This window comes from Nicotiana tabacum, chromosome 16 (genome assembly GCF_000715075.1).
Source record: "Nicotiana tabacum cultivar K326 chromosome 16, ASM71507v2, whole genome shotgun sequence".
NCBI classification, from domain to species: Eukaryota; Viridiplantae; Streptophyta; class Magnoliopsida; order Solanales; family Solanaceae; genus Nicotiana; species Nicotiana tabacum.
The window spans coordinates 13,097,977-13,122,270 of record NC_134095.1 but is presented as its reverse complement, the minus strand read 5'-3'; the positions used below and the strand labels follow the sequence as shown (position 1 = coordinate 13,122,270).

General features: G+C 37.8%; 2 protein-coding genes across 2 annotated transcripts; both read left to right on the top strand.

Moving 5' to 3' along the window:
- Positions 1-1,090: 1,090 nt before the first annotated feature.
- LOC107814429 (polyadenylate-binding protein 2) lies at positions 1,091-5,762 on the top strand. The gene is made up of 9 exons (XM_016639846.2): positions 1,091-1,634; positions 2,475-2,593; positions 2,918-3,574; positions 3,671-3,748; positions 3,838-3,927; positions 4,239-4,376; positions 4,793-4,969; positions 5,039-5,242; positions 5,322-5,762. The coding sequence occupies exons 1-9, from the start codon at positions 1,346-1,348 to the stop codon at positions 5,556-5,558; spliced, it is 1,989 nt and encodes a 662-aa protein (XP_016495332.1). The 5' UTR covers positions 1,091-1,345; the 3' UTR covers positions 5,559-5,762.
- Positions 5,763-15,442: 9,680 nt separating this feature from the next.
- Positions 15,443-17,136, top strand: LOC107814440 (putative acetyltransferase At3g50280). The gene has a single exon (XM_016639855.2). It carries the CDS (start codon positions 15,502-15,504, stop codon positions 16,864-16,866), a length of 1,365 nt encoding a protein of 454 aa, XP_016495341.1. The 5' UTR covers positions 15,443-15,501; the 3' UTR covers positions 16,867-17,136.
- The last annotated feature ends 7,158 nt before the right edge of the window (positions 17,137-24,294 follow it).

The window sequence follows — 24,294 nt, the reverse complement described above, 5'->3', positions numbered from 1 at the left end:
TAACTAATATGTGTTTTTTATACATGAGTTTTAACAAAAACTAAATCGGAAAATCTCAATTTTAAATTTTTTGATAGGCGAAGATGTGGTGATTTGGAATCTGAAACGAGCAATCCACTACACGATAACGCCTTAAATCCGATGTTAGCTTGCTACAATACCGAGAATCTACATTTTTTGTGGGATCACCGACACATTTCTGTCGAGGTGTCACATATCAAACACAACAAAATTCACATTTTTGTTTCGACAAAATAATGACTATTACCATCATTCCCTTAGCTTTAAAATTAGTCTCACCATTTTGTTACAATCAAATATTATTGTAATAAAGGACTACTTTTTGAAATACTTCATTCGGTTCACTTTGACTGACTTTTTGGCATTTTTCTTATGGTCTATTCTATTTAGTTTTTTCAAATATCAAGAAATAATTAAAAAAAAATTAAAATTATCCTTGAAGTAAAGAGTCTAGGAGTATTTATTATATTTTTAGTGAACAAACTAAAATTAATATGACCAATTTTATTATTAATTAATACGAAAAGATAGATTTTTAATATGAGCAAAAATAATCAAAAATCAATTAAAAAAGATCGCATGGAGTATGAGATGAAAATTTTAGAAGTAGTCCAATATTTATTTGCACTAGATTTTATGACACACATAATAACCTTTTTTCCTTTTTTCCCGAAACACATGATCCTCACGGACCTCACCTCTAAAATAACAAATGTACTTTCGACAAATCACCTTACTAATTCAACACTTCTCCAGTAAAAGCGTTAAAACTCAGTCCTTTTTAATCTAAGGGTAATTAAAAATGCGTGGTAAATTTTGCTGCCACGTAATATATCCCCGGATAAACCTGAAAGAAAATAAACAGAAATCCACGTTCCCAAAAGACTCGTGCTCACAGCATACGTGGCAAGACTTACCGCAACAGTCAACAAATGCGAAACACTGAATCACGTCCTTTTCGTCAATTGCTGAAATAGCTAAAACGCTTCGATCATCCAAAAAATATAATAGACGGTCCAGATTTGTTAATCACATCATATTAGGGTTCTTGTCTCCGGCACTATAAAAACCTCACAGTTTCTTCTTTGCCGGTTTGCGGTGCAGTTTTCTCTGCCCTCCCCAAAGCAAAAAATTATCCTAATTTTTCTTTTATATATATTTTTGTCTCTCAGTTTACTCACCTGCCGCCGGCGCCGTTCAGTTCTCCGACGATAACTTATCCCCATTTTATCCTTCCAAAAAATCTTCTAGAATTTCACTCTGTATCCAATTTTACTGTTCTAGGGTATTGATAAAAGGAAGAAAGGAATTTGTCTGGAGAATTATGGCGCTACAAGTGCAGCAACAGACTCCGGTGGCGGGTCAAAATGGTGTGGCGGCAACGGCTGGTGGTGGCGGCGCCGTGGGTTCACCGCCGCCGGTGGTAGGAAACAGCCAGGTTGTTGTGTCGACGTCACTGTACGTGGGTGACCTTGATTTTAACGTGAATGATTCGCAGCTATATGATCTGTTTAACCAGGTTGGTCAGGTAGTATCAGTTAGGGTTTGTAGGGACTTGAGTACTAGGCGATCCCTTGGTTATGGCTACGTGAACTACAGCAACCCGACAGATGGTTAGTACTGTTCTTGAAACTGTCTAATGTTCACTGTTTTTAGCATATGCTTATTGAGTTTAATATATATATTATGTGTTCTAGAACAATTGATAGTACTAAGCTGCAATGCTAACTAGCTGAGGTTGGTTATATGGATCCTGTATTAGTTCTGTACCATATCATTTCACTACAAAATAATCTGTCCGGAATTTTCAATTTTTTTGGGGGTTTCATTTAAGCTGAAATAACGCTTAGGTAGCAGCTTCTTGCGCGTTGTGGTTGTAGAAGTTTGCTTGTGTTACTTGAGTTTCTTTTTATTGATAAACGAGAAATCCCTGAGCTCCAGTGCAGCGAAACTTGATAGATAATGGACCAACACCTTTGCCTATTTTCACTAATATACTAGGCTTGTGAATAATAAACAGGGCACAAATGCTTATCAAATTGTTCCACATAGGTGTGGGCGTCATTGATCATTTGGAAGTCTTTTTTCCTAAAAGAGCTGAATTTCCCTTGCTTAGTTTGAAAATTTGTTGGTAATAATTTCATGGGCAGTCAGTGAAATGTATCATTTAAGGTTGTGATGTTGTTAATTCTATGTGACTTGCTCAATGCTGTGTGGAATAGAATGTGCCAAATGGTTAGAAGTTAGGTTGAATTGGAGTGGTCCTTTTGGGTTCTTCATTTTTCTGTTGTTTCATATGGTTTTGTTTTTTCTGTTCTCCCTTTGTTGTTTCTATTGGTTATTACACAGATTCACTGGTAATAATATTCCGGTGAAGATATAATGCTTATGTATTTGTTCGTTTCCAAACAATAATGTACGTCTAACATTTGTTGCCTTTTTTTAATTCACAGCCGCCAGGGCAATGGAGGTGTTGAACTTCACTCCTATTAATGGGAAGTCCATTAGGATAATGTATTCTCATAGAGACCCCAGTATCCGTAAGAGTGGAGCAGCTAATATTTTTATTAAGGTACTTATAGCTGAACCTGAAATTTTCAAGAATATTTGATTTATCATTTGATGCCTCCTCCACATGGCTGGAGCTTGCTTGAACATTTAAGTATAGCATGAAATAGGTTATATGTATTTTTTATCCGGGACTGCAGTATTTGTTGCTTACAGATAGCTGAATACATTTTTTTCATGGACCATATGCAATGCTTCTTTTATTGCCGATTAAAATAATCTTTTTTGTAATCTCGTTGAATATCTTAATCCCTGTATTACCTGCATCTGTTCTTGATGTTGGTTTGTTGTTGTTTTCTTACACGTGGGCATTTGTTTTTTTGTACAGAATTTGGACAAGTCTATTGACAACAAAGCTTTACATGACACTTTTTCAAGCTTTGGGAACATTCTTTCTTGCAAGATAGCTACTGATTCTAATGGCCAGTCTAAAGGCTATGGTTTTGTACAATTTGACAGTGAAGAGGCTGCTACAAGTGCAATAGCTAAGTTGAATGGCATGCTTATCAATGATAAGCAGGTGTATGTTGGGCATTTTCTTCGTAAACAAGAAAGAGATTCTGCAGTTAGCAAGACTAAATTCAATAACGTCTATGTGAAAAATTTGGCAGAGTCCACAACAGATGAGGAACTGAAAAATACTTTTGGTGAGTTTGGTAATATTACTAGTGCAGTAGTGATGAGGGATGCTGACGGAAAATCCAAGTGCTTTGGGTTTGTCAATTTTGAAAGTGCTGATGATGCTGCTAAGGCTGTTGAAGCTTTGAACGGGAAGAAATTTGATGATAAAGAGTGGTATGTTGGGAAAGCTCAGAAGAAGTCTGAAAGGGAACAAGAACTGAAAAGCAAGTTTGAGCAGACAGCTAAGGAGGTAGTAGATAAATACAAAGGAGTTAACCTGTACATTAAAAATTTGGATGATACCATTGACGATGATAAACTCAAGGAACTTTTTTCAGAGTTTGGCACAGTTACTTCTTGCAAGGTAAACTGCGTATATCCAGGAACCTAATTCACTTGGACATACAACTTTTTGGCATTGGCTTAAGCTTTAGGCCTGTTGTGTTACTGTATTCTGCAGGTTATGCGAGATCCTAGTGGAATCAGCAGAGGATCTGGATTTGTTGCTTTCTCAACTCCAGAAGAAGCTTCCAAAGCTGTAAGTTATTGTTTGTGCGAGTTTTTCTTTTGGGTTGATGAGATGCTGGTTAAGATGAAACATTCTTTTTAATTTTTTGGGGGTTCAAGCTTTCTGAGATGAACGGGAAAATGATAGTTAGCAAGCCACTCTACGTTGCATTTGCTCAGCGCAAAGAGGAGAGAAGAGCTAGGTTGCAGGTAAGAATCCAAGCGGTCCCATTCTTTTGACATATAGATTAAATTTTCGAATACTGCTCTATAGATTGCTCATATTTTCTAGCAGATAATAATGTATCTTTTCAAACTTTTATCTTCTTGGCTGATTTCTGGTGAGGCATCTAAAAGAGGTATTTTTGAACTGTGGCTCAATAGCTGATATGATCTTTGCTGATCACTTCAATCTGCACTAATAATTTGATCTGTCAAATGTGTAATATATCGTCCCTTGCGGGACTTCAAATAAAAAATTGTGTAATGTATGGCATGCCGCACTGCTCTTGTATTCACAGGCACAATTTTCACAACTGCGACCAGTTGCAATGGCTGCATCTATGGCTCCTCGTATGCCAATGTATCCTCCTGGTGCTCCTGGTATGGGACAGCAACTATTTTATGGGCAGGCTCCTCCTGGTATGATACCACCCCAGGTAACCATCTTCCTTGTGGTTGTAGTATCAATACTAGCAATGCTTGTGGATCTCAGTCTCTTGGGTTATTTCTGGACGTCCGTTTCATAGTTTAATGTAATTGGTTGGAATAGTGGTTTCTGATTAGAGGACAAGACTACGGTTCAGGATTGCCTAAGTTTGAGTATCAATACTATAAACTCTTGTCAACATCAGGTTCTTAGGTTACTTCTGGATGTCATTTGCACAGTTTTTTATGTTTTTGGTTGGATGGTTGGTTTGTGATTATAGAAGAAATGTTCAGGATTGCCTAACTTCATATGGTTGAGTCGATAAAAAGTAATAACGTCTGGGAACTTTTTTTCTCTTTCTTTTGGGAGAAAAATTAGGATTCTATGAGAATTGTGTTCTGTATAGTAAAAAGAATGTTGTTTCAGGCTGGTTTTGGCTATCAACAGCAGCTTGTTCCTGGAATGCGGCCTGGAGGAGCTCCTTTGCCCAACTTCTTTATGCCATTAGTCCAGCAGGGTCAGCAAGGCCAGCGACCGGGTGGTCGACGTGGTGCAGGGCCTGTGCAACAAACTCAGCAGCCCATGCCCATGATGCAGCAGCAGGTTAGTGTCTCTTATCTCTGTTGTAGAGTTTATCTTTATGAAAGAGAAGTCCTGAAATCATCTTTTCAGATGCTCCCAAGGGGAAGAATGTATCGGTATCCACCTGGTCGTAATGGGCAGGAGGCGCCAATACCAGGCCTGGCAGGGGGTATGCTTTCTGTTCCATATGACATGGGTGGCATGCTGCCTCGAGAAGCTGCTATGGGACAGCCTATGCCAATTTCAACATTGGCTTCTGCCCTCGCAAATGCACCACCTGAACAGCAGAGGACGGTAAAGTTCACTTAGTTGCATTGTTATTTTGTTGCCCACTTTAGTTTGATTTCTTTTAACATTGTGCATTATGTTGCAGATGTTGGGTGAAAGTCTGTACCCACTTGTTGATCAGCTGGAGCACGAGCATGCAGCAAAGGTGACGGGCATGCTTCTTGAGATGGATCAAACTGAGGTTTTGCATCTGCTTGAATCACCAGAGGCGTTGAAGGCCAAAGTTAATGAGGCTATGGAAGTTTTGAAGAATGTTCAGCAGGCTAATAGCCCTGCTGACCAACTAGCCTCTCTCTCCCTCAATGACAACCTTGTGTCTTGAGTGATTATTCGCTGTCCAAGTAATGTGGAAGTCTCCTTTTTGATCAGATAATTTCCTTGGTAGTGAAATAGATTTTGCTAGGATGAGCTTTTCAAGATAACTTTTTAGGTTTCCTTATAGGATGTTTTATTTTGGATTCCGGTTAGCTTTATACATTGTGGAGGTTATCTTCCTTTTATGTTATGTTATCCAGTCTTGAATCTATTATGCTTTCGTGTTCTGAATTTCACTATCCGGGTGGGCCATCTTTCAGTCTTTTTGGGGTTTTAATCTTGTATTACAATGGTAAGTCCAGGCAACACAGGTTTGATCCCGGGCATCGGCACTATGAAATTTGATCTTCGGCAGAATCTGGATTACCGTATGGTTAGTTTTAACTACCTTTTTGAATAGCATGGGGTGGATACAAAAGATTTATGAGACCGGTGATATGGGTTATAACTCATTTTGAGATAAGTATTTAAGAAAATGGGAAATTAGTTCAAGAAATCTGAATTATTTCCCAGTGTATGAGATCTTCAATAATTAATTTATTGTTTGGTTCGGTGAACTTGATAATTGCCAAATGTTAGTCTTTTAAGTGTCAACTGCATAATTACGTTACGTGTGTGTTAAAGTTGATCTCCGCTTGCTCAAATTATTTGTTAGAACTTACAACCTCTATTGGAGTTTGATATACACAATTTATCATTTTTTAGAACTAAACATCTGTGATCTGACGATGACGATAACAACAGTCCAGTGTATACAAGTGGGATTGCGGGAGAAATAGGATGTAAGCAACTTTACCCTGTTTCATATAGAGATAGATCTTTAGCTAAAAAAAAAAGATGAAGAAGCACTGGCAGTAAGTAATAATCATACAAGATCTTTAGGAAACAAAATACAAGATAGTAAAAGAGAAGATGAACCCGGTTTTAGATAGAGATAGATCTTTAGCTAAAAAAAAAAAAGATGGAAGAAGCACTAACACTGTAATAACCATACAAGATATTTAGGAAACAAAATACAAGATAGTAAAAGAGAAGATGAACCCGGTTTTAGATAGAGATAGATCTTTAGCTAAAAAAAAAAAAGATGGAAGAAGCACTAACACTGTAATAACCATACAAGATATTTAGGAAATAAAATCCAAGATAGTAAAAGAGAAGATGAAAGAAGTACGGATAGCAGGTAACAACAGTACAAGATATGTAGTGATAGCAAACTATGGGAGTACTGATGGCAAATAATAGTACAAGATATGTGGTAATAACAGACTAAGGATAAAAGAGACTAATGATAAAAGGGATACTATGCTAACACTAATACTATTGAACTGACAGCTTGTTTGGATGGTTGTTACACATTGTATCGTATTGTATTGTTATTCCAAAACAATGTTTGTTTTGATTGTTTATTTAAAATTGATTGTATTTTATGTTAAATCCATTATTTCATAACAATGAAAAGTCCCATTTTTTTAAACAACCAAATCGTATGGTGGGATTATTTCATATTCTTCTTTCCAATCATGTCCTTACTTATTGTTCCATAATTACAATTTATCCTTTATCTTATTTTATACTTACTCCACCCAAATATATATCCGTCGTCCTCACTCCAAGTTGTGGTTCGTTCTTAACCTCGGGAGCAATTAAAATACTGTTAGTAATTTGCAAAAGTATCTATCCCATGTACTTCTCAAACTATTTTTTTCTATTAGGACTCATTTCTACTTTCATACTATATAAATTTGTTTTTGTTGTTCCTGTCCCGAACTGTTTATGCTATAATAAAATTTATGTTGATCACATTTTATTTATTGAATTTTTTGTGTGCAGCCATATGTCAAACTGGCTTAGCAAGCCTTTGCAATTGACACAAAAATATTCTTGTCCGTTGGATACCATCTTGTGTGTATATTGGCTCCATCTTATGCATATATTGGTAGATTTATTGTTTTAGTACTTCTAGTAAGTAACCCGTGTTAAGTACATGATGTTAAACATGAAGTATCAGGCTGCCTTTCGCTCTTCATCTTTGTTCACAATTTACAAAATGGAAGAACTTTTCTCGAAGCGTATCTTTCTCTGAGGCAGCTATTAAGCGAGTATTGTTTAATCTAGGGAATATTAATATTTAAAACAACTCAAGGTATTTTAGTAAACTTATTAATTACAGTACGTACAATCATACCAAACAACAAAAATATTATTTAACAACAACAAGTGATACAATCTATTCAAATATTGTATCCTTAAAACGATACAATACAGTACAATACGATACATTATAACACGATGGATAACAATGATCCAAATAGAGTGTAAGAAAGACAAAGGGAAACGCTCGACTACCTACTAACTTTCTACCCTAATTCTCGACCTCCACACCTCCTATCAAGGGTCATGTCCTCGGTTAGCTCAAGCTGCGGCATGTCCCGTCTGATCACCTATCCCCTAGATTTCTCTGGCCTTCCTCTACCCTTCCTCGTGCCCCCAAGGCCAACCTCTCGCATCTCCTGACTGAGACATCTGTGCTTCTCTCTTTAACATGCCCGAACCATCTTAGTATTGCCTCTTGCATCTTTTCTTCCACAGGAGTCACTCTCACCTTGTCTAGAATAGCTTTATTTCTAATTCTATCTAACCTAGTATGCCCACACATTCATCTCAACATCCTCATTTTCGCTACTTTCATTTAGGGGTGTACAAAGGAAACCGACAAACCGCACCAATCGGATAATCCGAGTTAAACCGAGAAAAAAATCCGACTATGGTTTGGTTTAATTTGGTTTGGTATTGGAAAAAAAACCCGACCATAATTGGTTTGGTTTGGTTTTAACTAAAGAAAGTCAAACCGAAACCAAACCAACCCGACATTACATATATAGAAATTTTAGATATATTTAATATATAAATATACTTATTGTGATGTAATTTATAAATATTTCTTAAAATTTTTCATAATTTTATCTTTTAAGGTATTATTTCAAGGTTGGACTTAGAACTTTTGAATGTTCCAATAAGTTTTATAGCCATCAACATTAGTAAACTAAATAATGCTAACAAAAGACATTCAATTCAATACTATGAACGGGAATGTATTGAATATCTATATTTTGTTTTGCAATAATTTAGATAAAAATGCATAACCTATTTTTATTTTTCTTTAGCGTTTAGTCATGTAATTAATACTCCCTTATTAGCCCACTTATTTTATCATGACTTAGTACTTTTAGACTATGTTTATTTTTATTATGGATTTTTAATTAGCAATATTTATATTACATAATTTTATTGTCTTTATTATTGAATATTTTAGGATAATGCCATGACACATCTCATCTTTTATATTATTTTCTAGGAAAATACTTTATATAATTGTATCTTACTAGGATTAAAGAAATATTTTAAGCACAATTTATATGTTTTGTTCTACGAAGAGTTTATCGGAAAAAAAACCCCGAAAAAATCCGAAAACCCGAGAGTAAAAAACCCGAGTTTTATTGGTTTGGTTTGGTCTTTAGATTTAATAACCCGACACAATTGGTTTGGTTTGGTAATGGTAAAATCCGAACCAACCCGACCTATGTACACCCCTACTTTCATCTGCTAGACATGAGAGTTCTTGGCTGGCCAGCACTCTTCCCTATACAACATAATCGGTCTAACCACTACCTTGTAGAATTTACCTTTAAGCCTCAACGACACATTATTATTGCACAAGACATCGGAAGCGAGCCTTTACTTCATCTACCTTGCTACGATACGATGTGAGACATCTTCATCAATCTCCCCATCACTCTGAATTACAGACCCAAGATACTAGAAACTCTCTTTCTTGAGAATGACTTGCATACCAAGCCTCACATTCTCATTCTGTGATGACCCAAAATGTCATCTTTAAATTAAAAAATCATCTCGGTATTTTTAAGACCTTAAAAGCGGTATCAATAATTTCTCGACTTGTGTGCGCATTCCGTATAATTTTTCGGAACGTTTTTATGTAAAAAATGGATTAAATTGTGAACTAGAGCTTTAAAACTCAACTAAGTTGACTTCAGTCAATATTTTGAGCAAACGAACTCGGATAAAAGTTTTGACCATTCCGGTAGTTCCGTATCGTGATTTGGAACTTGGTCATATGCCCGAAATCGAATTTGGAGGTCCCTCGATTAAATTATCGCCATTTAACGGAATCTAGAAATCTAAGGTTAAAGACTTCTTAGGTTTGACCGGAGAGTTGACTTTTTGATATCGGGGTCAGAATCTAGTTCTAAAAAATTTCCTAGCTTTGTTATATCATTTATGACTTGTATGCAAAATTTGAAGTCAATCGGACTTGATTTGATAGGTTTTTGCATCGAATATAGAAGTTGGATGTTCTTAGTTTCATTAGGCTTGAATGGGGGCGTGATTCACGATTTTAGCATTGTTTGATGCGATTTGAGATTTTGACTAAGTATGTATTATGTTTTAGGACTTGTTGGTGTATTTTGTTGAGGTCCCGAGGGCCTCGGGTGGATTTCGGAAGGTTAACGGATATAAAAAGGCTGCTGAATTTTCTTTTACAACATGTGAACAGTACCGTGTACAATACCCCGTGAACAGTAAAAATACGTGAACAGTAACGTGAACAGTACCGTGTACAGTATAAATGCGTGAACAGTAACCTCCGAATTCTGGACAGAATGTTTATTTCTGAAAATGGGACTTTGTCCCATTTTCCATTTTTGTCAAATTGGAGCTTGGGAAGAGGCAATTTTCGAGAGATTTTCAGAGAAAACAATGGGGTAAGTGTTCTTAACTTAATTTTGGTTAGATTACCCGAATCTATTACTAGTTTTGGTATTAAATCTATGAATTTAGTTGAAAGAGTTTGAAAACTCTCTCGGATAGATTTGAGGATTTGAGGGTCGAAATGTTATCGAAATTTAGTAATTTTGGTATGGTTAGACTCGTGGTTGGATGATGTTTCATATTCCATAATTTTTGTCGGGTTTCAAGACGTGGGCCCCACGGGAATTTTTTTAGTGCAATTTCGGATTTTTAATGGAAAATGTAGAATTTCATATGGAATTAATTCCTATAATTTTTATTGACTGAATCGAATTGTTTATGACTAGATTTGAGAATTTCGGGCACGAATTCGCGAGGCAAAGGCTTGTTGGAATTTTGAATTGGTTGCAAAGCGAGGTAAGTGTTTGGTCTAACCTTAGCTTGAGGGATTAGGAGTTGTGTCTTAATTGCTACATGTTAATTGTAGAGTACGACGTATAGACATAGTGACGAGTATCTATACGTTGGTGTCAAGCATGTCCGTGAGTCTTGTATTATAATTGTTATGACTCCGTTGTGGTTTATTGCGCTTCATATGTTATTATCATCATTGTTCCCTTGCCAGGATGTTTGTTTGATATTATTGTTACCTTGCCAGGATGTTTGTTTGATATTATTGTTGCCTTGCCAGGATGTTTGTTTTGATAGTATTGTTCCCTTGCCGGGATGTTGTTGAAATATTATTGTTCCCTTGCCGGAAAGTTGTTATATTGCTCTTGTTCCCTTGCTAGGATTCCTTGTGATTATTGTTGGCTTGTAACTGGGAGCGGATGGTACGCCTACCACAAGATATATAATGAAATGGGAGCGGGTGGTACGCCTACCACAAGATATATAATGAAATGGGAGCGGGTGGTACGCCTACCACAAGATATATAATGAAATGGGAGCGGGTGGTACGCCTACCACAAGATATAATGAAATGGGAGCGGGTGGTACGCCTACCACAAGATATAATAAAATGGGAGCGGGTGGTACGCCTACCACAAGATATAATGAAATGGGAGCGGGTGGTACGCCTACCACAAGATATAATGAAATGGGAGCGGGTGGTACGCCTACCACAAGACATAATGAAATGGGAGCGGGTGGTACGCCTACCACGAGATACATGAAATGGGAGCGGGTGGCACGCCTGCCACGAGATACATGAAATGGGATCGGGTTGCACGCCTGCAACAAGATGTGAAAAGAAAGTGAAATATGCTTTTGTTTCCCTTATTCTTGTTAGTGATTGGATTTTGATTCCTTTATAATTCTCTTGATATTCTATTTTTACTTTTTTTTTTATATATGTTCAATACTCCAAATTTCAACAATTGTTACATTTTTTTAACTCAATTGATTTCTCAACTAAATTTTCCTTAACCGTTTGAGGTTGTACTTTACAAAAAAAAAGGAATTTCTATTATGTTTTGATTTATTGATTTCTCGTATTAAAGGTGAAGGATTCATTCGATATTGTACTTTAATTGAAAATGGTATCTTCTTTATCAAATGATTTCTAAAAATAACTTCATATTTTCTTGTTGATTTCCTAATTGGGTTGGAAGTTGTACTCTACTTTATGTTAAGTGAATGAGGCGTCACAAGGTGACATTTACTCGAAAGAATTATATTCGAAAGATGCTTATTTGAAAGATATTTTATTTAAAGGAAATATATTCGATATATATTCATTGAAAAACATATTATCTTGGAGATTATTACTTGAAGGATTTATAGGCGAAAGATTTATATTTGAAGGACTTGATGAATTGATTGCACTTGTATCTATTATTTGTTGAGAAACATTTATGGTGTTCTTGTGGCCTGCTATTTACATCACTGGTTGGTCATTGTTGCCATCATTGTTATCTGCTTCCTATTATTTTTGTACGCTATATTGCACAGGTTTATTTGGTAGTCTGGTCCTAGCCTCGTCACTACTTCGCCGAGGTTAGGCTAGGCATTACCAGCACATGGAGTCGGTTGTGCTATACTACATTCTGCACTCTTTTGTGCAGATCCCAGTGTTGTAGACTTCGGACCGCAGTGAGATTGCTGTTTTCTTGTTCATCAGGCGATCCGAGGTAGTCCTGCAGGCGTCCGCAGGTCTTGGTGCGTCTCCTTCTATCTATTATTCCTGTTTCTTTCATGTATTTCCAGAGACAGTATTGTATTTATTTCTTTCAGACCTTTATTTGTAGTACTCCTAAACATTCTATGAAGTTATGACACCAGTCTTGGGTAGATTTGTTATGGTTTGGTATTAGCAGTATTATTAAATCTCTACAATGTAGTCTTCCGCTTATTCAATTCTATTGTTATCTAATTGTTGGCTCTTAACCGTTATCGGATTAAAAATGGAAATAAAGTAGATAGTTCAATTGGTTGGCTTGCCTAGCTTTCACTAGTAGACGCCATCACGACTCCCGAGAGTGGGAAATCCGGGTCGTGACACATTCGCTTCCTGGTTAACACCGTTGAACTTACACTCAAGTATTCTATCTTGGTCCTGCTTAACTTGAAACCTTTAGACTCAAGGTCAAGGGTATGTCTCCAGATCTCTAGAATCTCGTTAATACCACATCGTGTCTCATCAATCAGAACTATGTCATTTGCAAATAACATGCACCAAGACATCTTCCCTTGAATGTGTCGCGTCAATACGTTTATGTGATCTGACATTAATTTAATTTAAGAGAATAACAATTGAACTTTAAATTCTAACTCTATCAAAACATTGATTAATTTGACTTATTGGCTACAACAATAATAATAATCCAATGTATTCTCACAGGTGAGATCTAAGGAAATAAAAAGTATGCAACCTTACCTTTACCCCATTCTGGCAGAAAGACCGTTGCCGATTGACCCTCCGTTAAAATTTGACTATAAGACTTAAAAAGGAAGAACAAGAATAGGTTCAGCCTCCCCAAGTCAGCTTTCTACAACCACACTAGTGAATGGTTCATTATACCAACTCCAACTCCTGTTACCGACTTTGACTAGAAATAGCGAGTTGAGTCTTCAAAAATCATACTAGTTAATAAATTGGCAAGAAATACTTGCTCAGCAAGCAGTACTAGTCATTACTGTGGTGTCAGCTACCTACTATTATATACATTTTTCCCACTAAAACAGCCAAGATGATGAAGTAAACGATAGTAATATAAAAATACTAAAGCAATTTCCGAGTATGGTATGTGCATGTGCAACTTTTGAATTTTTAGTTGTTTGTGACATTTATAGCTTATGTGAAGCTTTTAAAAAATGTTTCAAACTCATTTTTCTCAAAAGTGTTTTTCAAAAAAATATTTTTGGAAAGAAACTATTTTTTTCTGCTTCTTTAAAATTGCTTCTGTTTTTACTCAAAAACGTTTTTTACCTTCTAAAAACTTGACCTAACACTTTAACTTTGAAAAAAAAATACTTTTGGCCTTGAAAAAGCTTGGCCAAACAGGCTATTAGTCAACGAATTTATCAAGGCCAGCTAATTTAGACGGTTAATCGCCTTAGTGACAACTATAACTGATTTATTAAAAGAATAAGAATAGTAACGTGAAAAATAAGATGAGTCCATGCCTACAATATATATATATATATATATATATATATATATATATATGGAAAGTCATCTAGGAATTGGAATTGGGTGTAATTATATAGTTTGACATGTTTGTCTGGCCAAGTAATTACTTGATCAGCATGGAATTGAGTGTAATTGGAGAGGTATAATTACATTCTTCAATTCTCAAGGGGGAGGTGAGAATTGGTGGTAATTGCACTTGTAATTACAAGGCTTTTAATTTCTTTTCCTTTATTTTATTTTAATATTTTCTTTGTAAATTTTTATTTTCATTATTCTAATTTCTTTTATTTTTTATTTTTTTATTTTTTACTTTTTGAATTTTTTTTTCAATTTTAAAATACATTTTCTTTGTACATTATTTATCTTTTATTTCTCTACCTTTACTTCTTGTGATTCCATGTAATTGCTCGTATATTTTATTTTTTATTTGTTTTATTTTTTATTTAGCATAACTGCGTTATTATTCTAATTTTTGAAACTACACCTCCTAATATTAGAAATAATGTGTCATTAACAAACTTGGTGAGTGATGTTATTAAAGTGAAATTTTGTTGTTGTATGAAATTATAAACTTATTATGTTTTCTAATTTTTAGTTGTAGTGGAACTTATTTTTTAAAGTTTTTTTTGGGATTTTGAAATTTTGTTATATTTATGGTTCCAAATTACTCGATTTAGTAGTATTGGCTTGTTATTTCACATTGCATGTTGTTCATTTTTTTAGTTAGAATTGATAAATAAATTTTGTCTAGCAGTTGCATAATGTTATGACATTATATTTATAAATATTAATTTATTTTATCAAACTTGCATCCCATGATGTTCTTACAAAATATATATTTTTAGTTTATTATAATTAATTAAACTAAATATTATTAGTTTAGAAAATATATGTCAATTATTTTTACAATATTAGTTATAAATATATGATTACTAATTAGTGTATATTAAAAAAAATATGCATCTTAAATACCAAATCTAATATCATTTATACTTATAAAAAATTATTTATGGCCATATATTTATTATATTAACTTTTAAATTTTGATAATTATTTCATTTAGAATTTAGTTTAACTGTGCAATTATACTTGTGCAACCAAACAATACGTTTGTAATTATATTGTAATTATGTTAAAATAAACAAATAGGGCATCGTAATTATTAGGCTATGTAATTACTATCCTAATAATTACATAAATTTCAATTACCTGGTGGTTTTCCAAATAGAGCGGGTAAAACTTCTTTACACTACCCATGTCGCCTAAGTATTCAAACTCATTTATTTATTGACTATTGCAATTGGCTCTTGACCATATCTTGGTTTTGACAATCAAGCGATTCGTCAAGACAGCCTATGCAAATATTAGATGTCACCAAGCACTGTCTACTTAATTAGTACTACAATTTTTATCTAAAAAATTCCAAACTTTCCTAGAAACCCCTTTAAACCAAGCTTTAAACTTGTAAAAGGTTGGTAAGGGTAAGCATCAAATACTCTATAAAAACCCAATCTCCATACAGAAAAAATAAGAAGAACACAGAAAAATGTCTTCTTCTTCTTCTTCACCTACTGTTCAACACATCTCAGAATGTTTCATTAAACCACTTTACGAATCCGAGGAATCTAAAAAACCTGTGTATTTATCATCATGGGATTTAGCTATGCTCTCTGTTCATTACATCCAAAAAGGTCTGCTTTTCACTAAACCTTCAAATTTTCAACTTGATCTTTTTTTGGAAAAACTTAAAGAATCACTCTCACTTACCCTTGTCCAATTTTACCCCTTAGCTGGTCGACTTTCTACACTTAAACAAGAAAATCCTCCTCTTTACACTGTCTTTATTGACTGTGTTAACACCCCAGGTGCAAGGTTTATTCATGCTAATCTTGATTTAACTATTTCTGATATTCTTTCACCAAAAGATGTTCCTTTAGTAGTTCAATCATTTTTTGATCATGATAAAGCAATTAATCACGACGGACATGAATTATCTTTGTTAACTATTCAAGTTACAGAATTAATTGATGGGGTTTTTATTGGTTGCTCAATTAATCATGTATTAGCTGATGGTTCTTCTTTTTGGCTTTTCTTTAATACTTTTTCTGAAATTTTCAAAGCCAATAATGAACAGAAAAAACAGAAAATTCCAATTTCCATTTCTAAATCATCACCTATTCATAACCATTGGTTTCCAAAAGGACATGGTCCAATTATTAATCTTCCTTATACTCACCATAATCAATTCATTAGTAGGCATGAAGCTCCACATATGAGGGAAAGGTTTTTTCATTTCTCAGCTGAGTCTTTGAAAAAACTCAAAGCAAAAGCAAATATAGAGTGTAATACAACCAAGATTTCAACTTTACAAGCTTTGTCAGCTCATATGTGGAGATGCATAACTAAAGTTAGAAAATTTCCATCTGATCAAATGACAAGTTGCAGAATGGCTATAAATAACAGAGCAAGATTAGACCCTCCATTGCCACAGGAATATTTTGGTAATTGTATTCAAACTGTTCGAGGAAATGCCACAGCTGGTGAAGTTCTTGAACATAACCTTGGATGGGCAGCTTGGAAATTGCATCAAGCTGTGATTAATCATAACAATAAGGAAATTCGTGAATGGGTTGAGAAACTGGAATGTGGTATGGTTTATCAGATGGGATTTTTTGATCCTTGTAGTATTATGATGGGGAGTTCACCAAGATTTGATATGTATGGAAATGAATTTGGATTGGGAAAAGGAGTAGCATTGAGAAGTGGATATGCAAATAAATTTGATGGGAAAGTGTCTTTGTATCAAGGAATTGAAGGTGATGGTAGTATGGATTTGGAAGTTTGCCTTTTACCTGAGTTTATGGCTTCTCTTGAATCTGATGAGGAGTTCATGGACAGTTTGTCAAGTTAATTTGGTGCTGTGATATTGTAGAATTTTTTATGCAAGTTTGCTTTGAATCGCCCGTACAAAGTAAGAATAAGGCTGCATACTAGTTACATTTTCCGGATTCATTTATGGAAATACACGGGGCATGTTATTATTATTGTTGATGTATTGCATTTGCTTTTCAAGAATGGTGTATGGTCAATATTGATCCGTTTGACTTTCGGGATTAAATAAGATTTGCTTTCCTTCGTGAGTTTAAGTTTATACACCAAGTGTAAAAGTGTTTTTATACTGTCAGATCATTTAAAAAGTATTTACAGCTGTAATAGGTAAAGTTAGTAATCCAAAAAGTAACTCAAGTAACATTGCACAGCATATTAAATTGCACTCATAGATTTTATTAGACGATAGCGGGTAAAAACTTACTTGCATCAATATTTTATCACCAAACATAGTAATTGCCATTTTCATGGTTAAGAAATAAACTGAGCTGTGAATGTGTATTAATTACTAATGATTTAGTAATAAAAGTGCATGTCAAAGCATATGTTAGTTATTAGTTGACCTATTGTAAACACTGGATTTATTTATGTGAATTGTTTTCCTGTACAAATATTACTAACAAAAGAAGTAAGAAGAAAATTGCTCTTTTTTTCCTCACTCGCCAAAAAAGGTGAAGCAGAGTTGGAATATAAATAATTGTTCTCCTCTTTCTTGTTATCAGGGTTGGTAGAGTTTTGACCAATCGAAACTTCCTAGCACTTCATATTACTTGTAAAAGTTGAATCTGTCTTTTACAAATTACAAGCTGATTTCCGAAGTTGACTTTTAGTTGCTGATAAAGACTAAAATACAAACTTAATCATTTGATGAATTAGCTCTAGCCTGTAGTACAATCCAAATTCAATCTGGGGCTGGACATGAGTCACATGTCCTTTCCCTTTTAGTTCAATCACGTGGTTGAAGTAGTAAATATTATATTGAAAAAGAAAGGAGAAAATAAAATGGTAAATCATACTTTTATTTATGAACAAATATAAATAGGACTAGAGTCGTGCGATGTATTGTTCTAACTTCTAAGAAATGATTTAGCAGTGTGAAAAAAATCTTTCTCTATCAGAGAGAGCAATATTAAAAGAAATTTGAATAACAAATCACCAAGTATTGCAGAGTAGTATAATTTTGTGAGAATCGTAGCACACCTATTAGCTAAGGAAGCTGTTAAAAACTTCTCTCCTACTAAGTGTTTTTATCATGCCCGTCCACCCCTTTTTGTTGAGGTAGAAATAAACAAAAACAATTTTACGCAACGCCTTCCTGATGTTCTTTGGAAGGGCAACGTAAGGCTAAGCAACCGATGTCAGTGCGGTTGCTGTCCACCAATGAGGTCCCCTCCGCACGCTAGACTAAATTGTCAGTGCCGTGCGGGAAAACCAATGTCACAAGCAATTGCGGAAGCTGAGAGAGAATTGAGTTTTGAATGATGATGATGATTTTATTGATGAATGAAATGCTGATTACAAAAGATGCGGTGTCGAGGGGGAGAGACACCAGTACAGAAAATTGCTTGCTTGAAAATGTTTGATTGTTTGATCTCCCCTAATAATACTTAAAAAAATAAACCAAAATTACATGACTAGTCCTAATAAAGTTGTAGAAGCACACTGAATGAAAATGATGTAAACTAGCCTATATTACAATGAAAAGGACTTAGTTTATTACAATGTAGAACCAAGTCTGATGGCAACAACTTTGTCTTGCGGATCAGGGTCTGTGCGCGCGTAGATGTGGGCGTGCGCGACACTTGCTGTGTTGGCCTGAGGCTGGGCGCCGGTGCTTGGCATCAGGGTTTGTGCGCGAGGCGCTGCTGGAATGGGCCTGCAGCTGGGCGCTGGCGAGGCATCAGGATCTGCGCGAGGGGCATTGTCAGGGCGCGCAATGCTGTTGTCATTGGCCAGCCACTGGGCGCTAGCGAGAGGCATCGGTGGGGCGACAGAGGTGTATGCGCGCTTGTCACTTGGCGCAGCCAAGACCACAGGGCCGACTATGGCGCTAGGCATTGTGAAGCTTGCTAGGCCGCCATGGGGCGTGGCCAAGGGGTCATGGGGCGTGTCTGGAAAGCAACCCACGACATTCTCCCCCACCTGAGTTGGCGCCGTCCTCGGAGCCTTATGATGATGATGATGATGAGATAATGATGATGATTCTGGTGGTTGTTGGATGGGAGGTCTGCGCCCCTCTGTTCTTTGAGTTTGCTGTTGTAGTGACGTAATGATTTCATGCAGCTGACATGGAAGACTGGATGGATCTTCTACCAGGATGGAGTTTTCACCTGGTATGTGGACTTCCCAATGCGTTTTTCAATAAGCAGGGGCCCGATGTATTTTTGTTGCAGGCGAGGGTCATGGGTCCTCTCTGCAAACAAGTATCGTTTTGGGATGCATAACATTACTTTGTCCCATGTTTGATGTTGGGCAAAGAAAAGATTTTGTTCGGTGAATCTTTTTGCCCGCTCTTGGGCTTTGACGAGATAGCTCTGCACTATCCCCATGTTGCGCTCCCATTCGCTCGAGAAGTTGGCAGCTCGAGGAGATTTCGGCATGGTTGATGCGTTCACCATTTGCGGGAGAAGCGGTTGCTGTCCAGTAACAATTTCAAAAGGGCTTTTGTTTGTATGATGGCTCTTTTGAGAATTGAAACACAGTTGAGCAGCATCCAAGAGCTTCACCCAATGCTTCTGTGATCTGGTTGCAAAGTTGCGGAGATATTCCTCCATCATGTCATCGAACTGGTCTGTCTGGCCATCCCATGGTGGATGGATGTCTGAGTTGTGACTCAATGTTGACCCAAAACACCTGAAGAGATGGGTCCAAAAGTTGCTAGTGAAGCGTGAGTCGTGCCTACTAACAATGTCTTTGGGCAGGCCCCAATGTTTGACAATGTGCGAGAAGAAAAGTCGAGCTGTATCTTCTGCTGATGCGTTTTGCGGGGCTGCTATGAAGGTTGCATAGTTTGAAAACTGATCTATGACAACCATGATGGATGCAAGATTACCGACTTGGGGTAATCCCGTGATGAATCTGAGGGAAACACTTTCCCATGGTCTCTGAGGGACATGTAATGGCTGCAAGGGTCCCTTCTGTGATGAGTGATCCGTCTTGTCCTTGTGGCATGGCTGACAAGTCTTCACACGCTGAGGAGAGTCACCAGTATTTTGAGGCCGATGACATGATGGCTGGTTGTTGTTGCGAAGGGTAGCCGGAACCAGGGGTTCATGTATGTTGACTACCTTCTCCAACTGCATGGCCGAGATGTTTTCAGCAGCTATCTTTATGGGAAAGCATGGTATGGTGCAGGGCTTGACCCCGTTTTCTCCCATCATCAGGAGCATGTTGGCATATGGTACCGGTATGGTGTTGGTTTGCCTCATGAACTCCAAACCCACTAGATGTCGAAGTCATCTATGATTGTGATGCATAGGTCGATGCTTCCTTTGTATGGGCCAAGTTTCACTGGGACGTTTGTAGCTGTTCCACCCAATGTCTGGGGTGGTGAGTTGATAGCCTTGATGCGGCCTTTGCTCTCTTGCACAACAAAACCCAGGTGCTCTACTTGATTTGAAGCCAAGTAGTTGTGGGTAGCACCTGTGTCTATCAATGCGTGAAGGGGCTTGCCGTTCACTTTCAATTCGACAAACATTAGGATCCTCACTTGTTTAGGAGGCCTATCGTCTATCTTTTCTTTCCCTTTCTTGGTGATTGGGACTGATATTTTCTTAGGAGGACATACACTGGTCCCCGCTAAGGCATGCGGGATAGAGCCAACAATTGCATTGAAGGCGCCTACCTGGTCTTCTTCTGATGTGTCTGATTCATTTGACTCATCCTCGATAGTTTGATTAGCATTGACCTTTATGTTTGGGCATTCATTGTTCCAATGTGCCCCGCCGCAATGATGACATTCTGAGGGAGGCTTTCTCCCCTGATTGTTGTTGATGGATGCAACACTGTTGCTGCTGGAGGGAGGAGTCTTAGTTTTGGATGCACTCCGATCTCCCCCACTTTTGCTTGGGCCACCATTGTTGGGATGGTTCCCGTTGAATCCCCCTCGGACAGACGGCTGGGGCCTGTCGTTCTGAGTTCCCAAATGATAATCGCCAAGACATTCTGCAGCTTGAATGGCCTTGGGCAGGGTGTCTACCCGTTGTCTTTGTAGTTCCATACGGGCATGAGGTTTCAAACCTTCTATGAATGCAAAGAGTTTGTCTTTGTCCCCTATGTCGCGTATGTTTAGCATGAGTGCGGAGAATTCACACACGTACTCCCGCACTGATATGGTGTGGCGGAGCTCCCGTAGCTTTCTCCTTGCGTTGTATTCCACATTTTCGGGGAGGAACTGCAGGCGTAGGGCTGCCTTCAATTCATCCCATGTCTGGAGAGTATCTTCACCGGCCTTGATGGCTTCGTATTTGACCCGCCACCAAAATTTGGCATCGCCCTGAAGATACATGGCAGCAGTTGCTACCTTTTTGGATTCTTCCAAATGGCCCACGGCATCGAAGTATTGCTCGATGTCGAAGATGAAATTTTCCACTTCTTTAGCATCCCGGGATCCGTCGTAGGGCTTTGGCTCCGGTATCTTAAGCTTTTATGGAATGGGGGTGAGGTTTGTTGCACCCCTGATGTGGTTGTTGCCTCCTCGAAGCAGGCTCTATAGGGCAGCATTGACAACATTGAGCTTGCTTGTCAAGTTGTCTATAGTTTGTTGCATGACAGTTAGTCTGTCTGCCTCTTGTTGTCAATGTGCTAAATCGTCGGCACGCTCCTGTTGGAAGTTCTCAAATTTGCCATGAATATTGGCAGTTTCAATGGCTGCCGTTTGTCGGTCATCCTCAGAGTCACGACTGATGTTTGCAATGTCATTTTCCGCCTGCCGCATTCGGCGGTCCAGGTCGTCCAACCTTTGCACTAGGTTGTTGTTTTGATCAGGCACCTTATCCACGATGGGTCGTAATCGGTCAACCGTCTATTCTAGGGATGCCGGGCGCTCCCCATGATTCACCATGGTCAGAAATGGCGATGATGTCAAATGTGTTCCCTCGTCCGATGTCGAGCCTAGGCTTTGATACCAACTGTTATGCAACACCTTCCTGATGTTCTTTGGAAGGGCAACGTAAGGCTAAGCAATCGATGTCAGTGCGGTTGTTGTTCGCCAATGAGGTCCCCCCCGCACGCTAGACTAGATTGCCAGTGTCGTGCGGGAAAACCAATGTCACAAGCAATTGCGGAAGCTGAGAGAGAATTGGGTTTTGAATGATGATGATGATTTTATTGCTGAATGAATTGCTGATTACAAAAGATGCTGTGTCGAGGGGGAGAGACTCCAGTATAGAAAATTGCTTGCTTGAAAATGTTTGATTGTTTGATCCCCCTAATAATACTTAAAAAAAATAAACCAAAATTACATGACTAGTCCTAATAAAGTTGTAGAAGCACACTGAATGAAAATGATGTAAACTAGCCTATAATTACTATGAAAAGGACTTAGTTTATTACAATGTAGAACCAAGTCCGATGGTAGCAACTTTGTCTTGCGGGTCAGGGTCTGCGTGCGCGTAGCTGTGGGCGCGCGCGACACTTGCTGTGTTGGCCTGAGGCTGGGCGTTGGTGCTTGGCATCAGGGTCTGTGCGCGAGGCGCTGCTGGAATGGGCCTGCAGCTGGGCGCTGGCAAGGAATCAGGATCTGCGCGCGCGGCATTGTCAGGGCGCGCAATGCTGTTGTCATTGGACAGCCACTGGGCGCTGGCGAGAGGCATCGGTGGGGCGATAGAGGCGCATGAGCGCTTGTCACTTGGCGCAGCCAAGACCACGGGGCCGACCATGGCGCTAGGCATTGTGAGGCTTGCTAGGCCGCCATGGGGCGCGACCAAGGGGTCATGGGGCATGTCTGGAAAGCAGCCAATGACATGCATGGAATATGTAATAGTGCTACGTTTCTTCCTACTACAGTTTGTAATTGTCTAGTCACTCTAGGAAACAGTAATGTCCTCAGGGACTATGTTATGTCTATGTAACCTTTTGTTTATTAATATAATATGTATGGGTGAAAATCTGACCAAGCGAATCTTGCCTAAGAGAGGATAACTAAGAGCCGATGAGGCCGAGGTCGTGCTTAAGAAGGAACCTATTGGCGAGCTGAGTTGCTATGGTCGAGGTCGAGTACTCAGATCAACCCAAACAGTAGTTTAGTAATAAGATATTTTAGAGGAATATTTAACAGAATATTCTCTACACTTGTACTTTTAGTTAGGTAAGGTATATGTCCCATATAAGTGGGAATAGAGAGAGAAAAAGGGCATGTAATATTCCATATGATAAGTTCTCTCATGCAAAGTTTACTCTCAAGAAAATTACAAACATTGTCTTTACAAATAGATTCGATTTGCTGTTGATCTTACACTTTCTCGCATCAGATCCGAGAAAGCTTTCTATATTCTCTCGTTTGTTTGTCTTACATCACTTTCAAAGGGAGAATCATCCACCTCATTGAATATTTGGGTGAATCATTCTCTCTATTTATATTTATTGCCATTTAATATATTTATTGCTTGTCATTACTCCTCCACACATTCATAACAATATCATTAAACACCCTTTGTATTAAATTGGTTTAAGTATAATTATACGTTGTTCATATCAATCGATTTCAGATCTAGGATTTATTATGTTTAACTAGGATTTACTCATTATCATCGTATTTAATTAGTTTAACAAAAAAACTTAATTTTTTTTGGTCAAACAATTTAGCGCCGTCTATGGGGATTTTCTAGTTAAAATTTTAGTTTCTTCTAGATCTAAAAAGAAAAACACACAAAACTTTGCAAAATCCCGTATTTCCTTGTTTGCACAAATATGACATGGCATGCAACGGAAAGGAAAAGAGAAAGATGATAGCCGACCTCACCACCAACCTCCTCTACACCATCAACGAAGTGGACGAAACGGAGGGCGAAGACATGACACCAAACACCTCTCCCAGGCGAAACAGCTCGCCTCCACCTCTCGGTAGCGTCACGACCTCGCACGGTAAGGGTGCCTCTACATCCACGACAGAAGAGGCACCACCAATAGTGAAAAAGCTACTTGAGGCATGGTTGACAAATACGCTAACCAGCTTCCTCGACAAGCCCGCTCAGAGGACAAGTAGAGAAGAGACAAGGGATGGTGTCGCATCAACAGCTGACGAGTAGCATCCCCTCTACCCCCCTCCCCGCAATAGGTATTACTCACAATGTTAGTGATACAGGTAATGACACCTTCACAACCATTTTGAGGAAAACGGAGGAGATGGAGAACGAGAACAAAATGCTCCGTAGCCAAATGAAAGAGCACCAAGAATGGGTAGACAAAATACCGGGTGCCCTAAAACTTCTGCCAAAAAGAGACGCCAGTC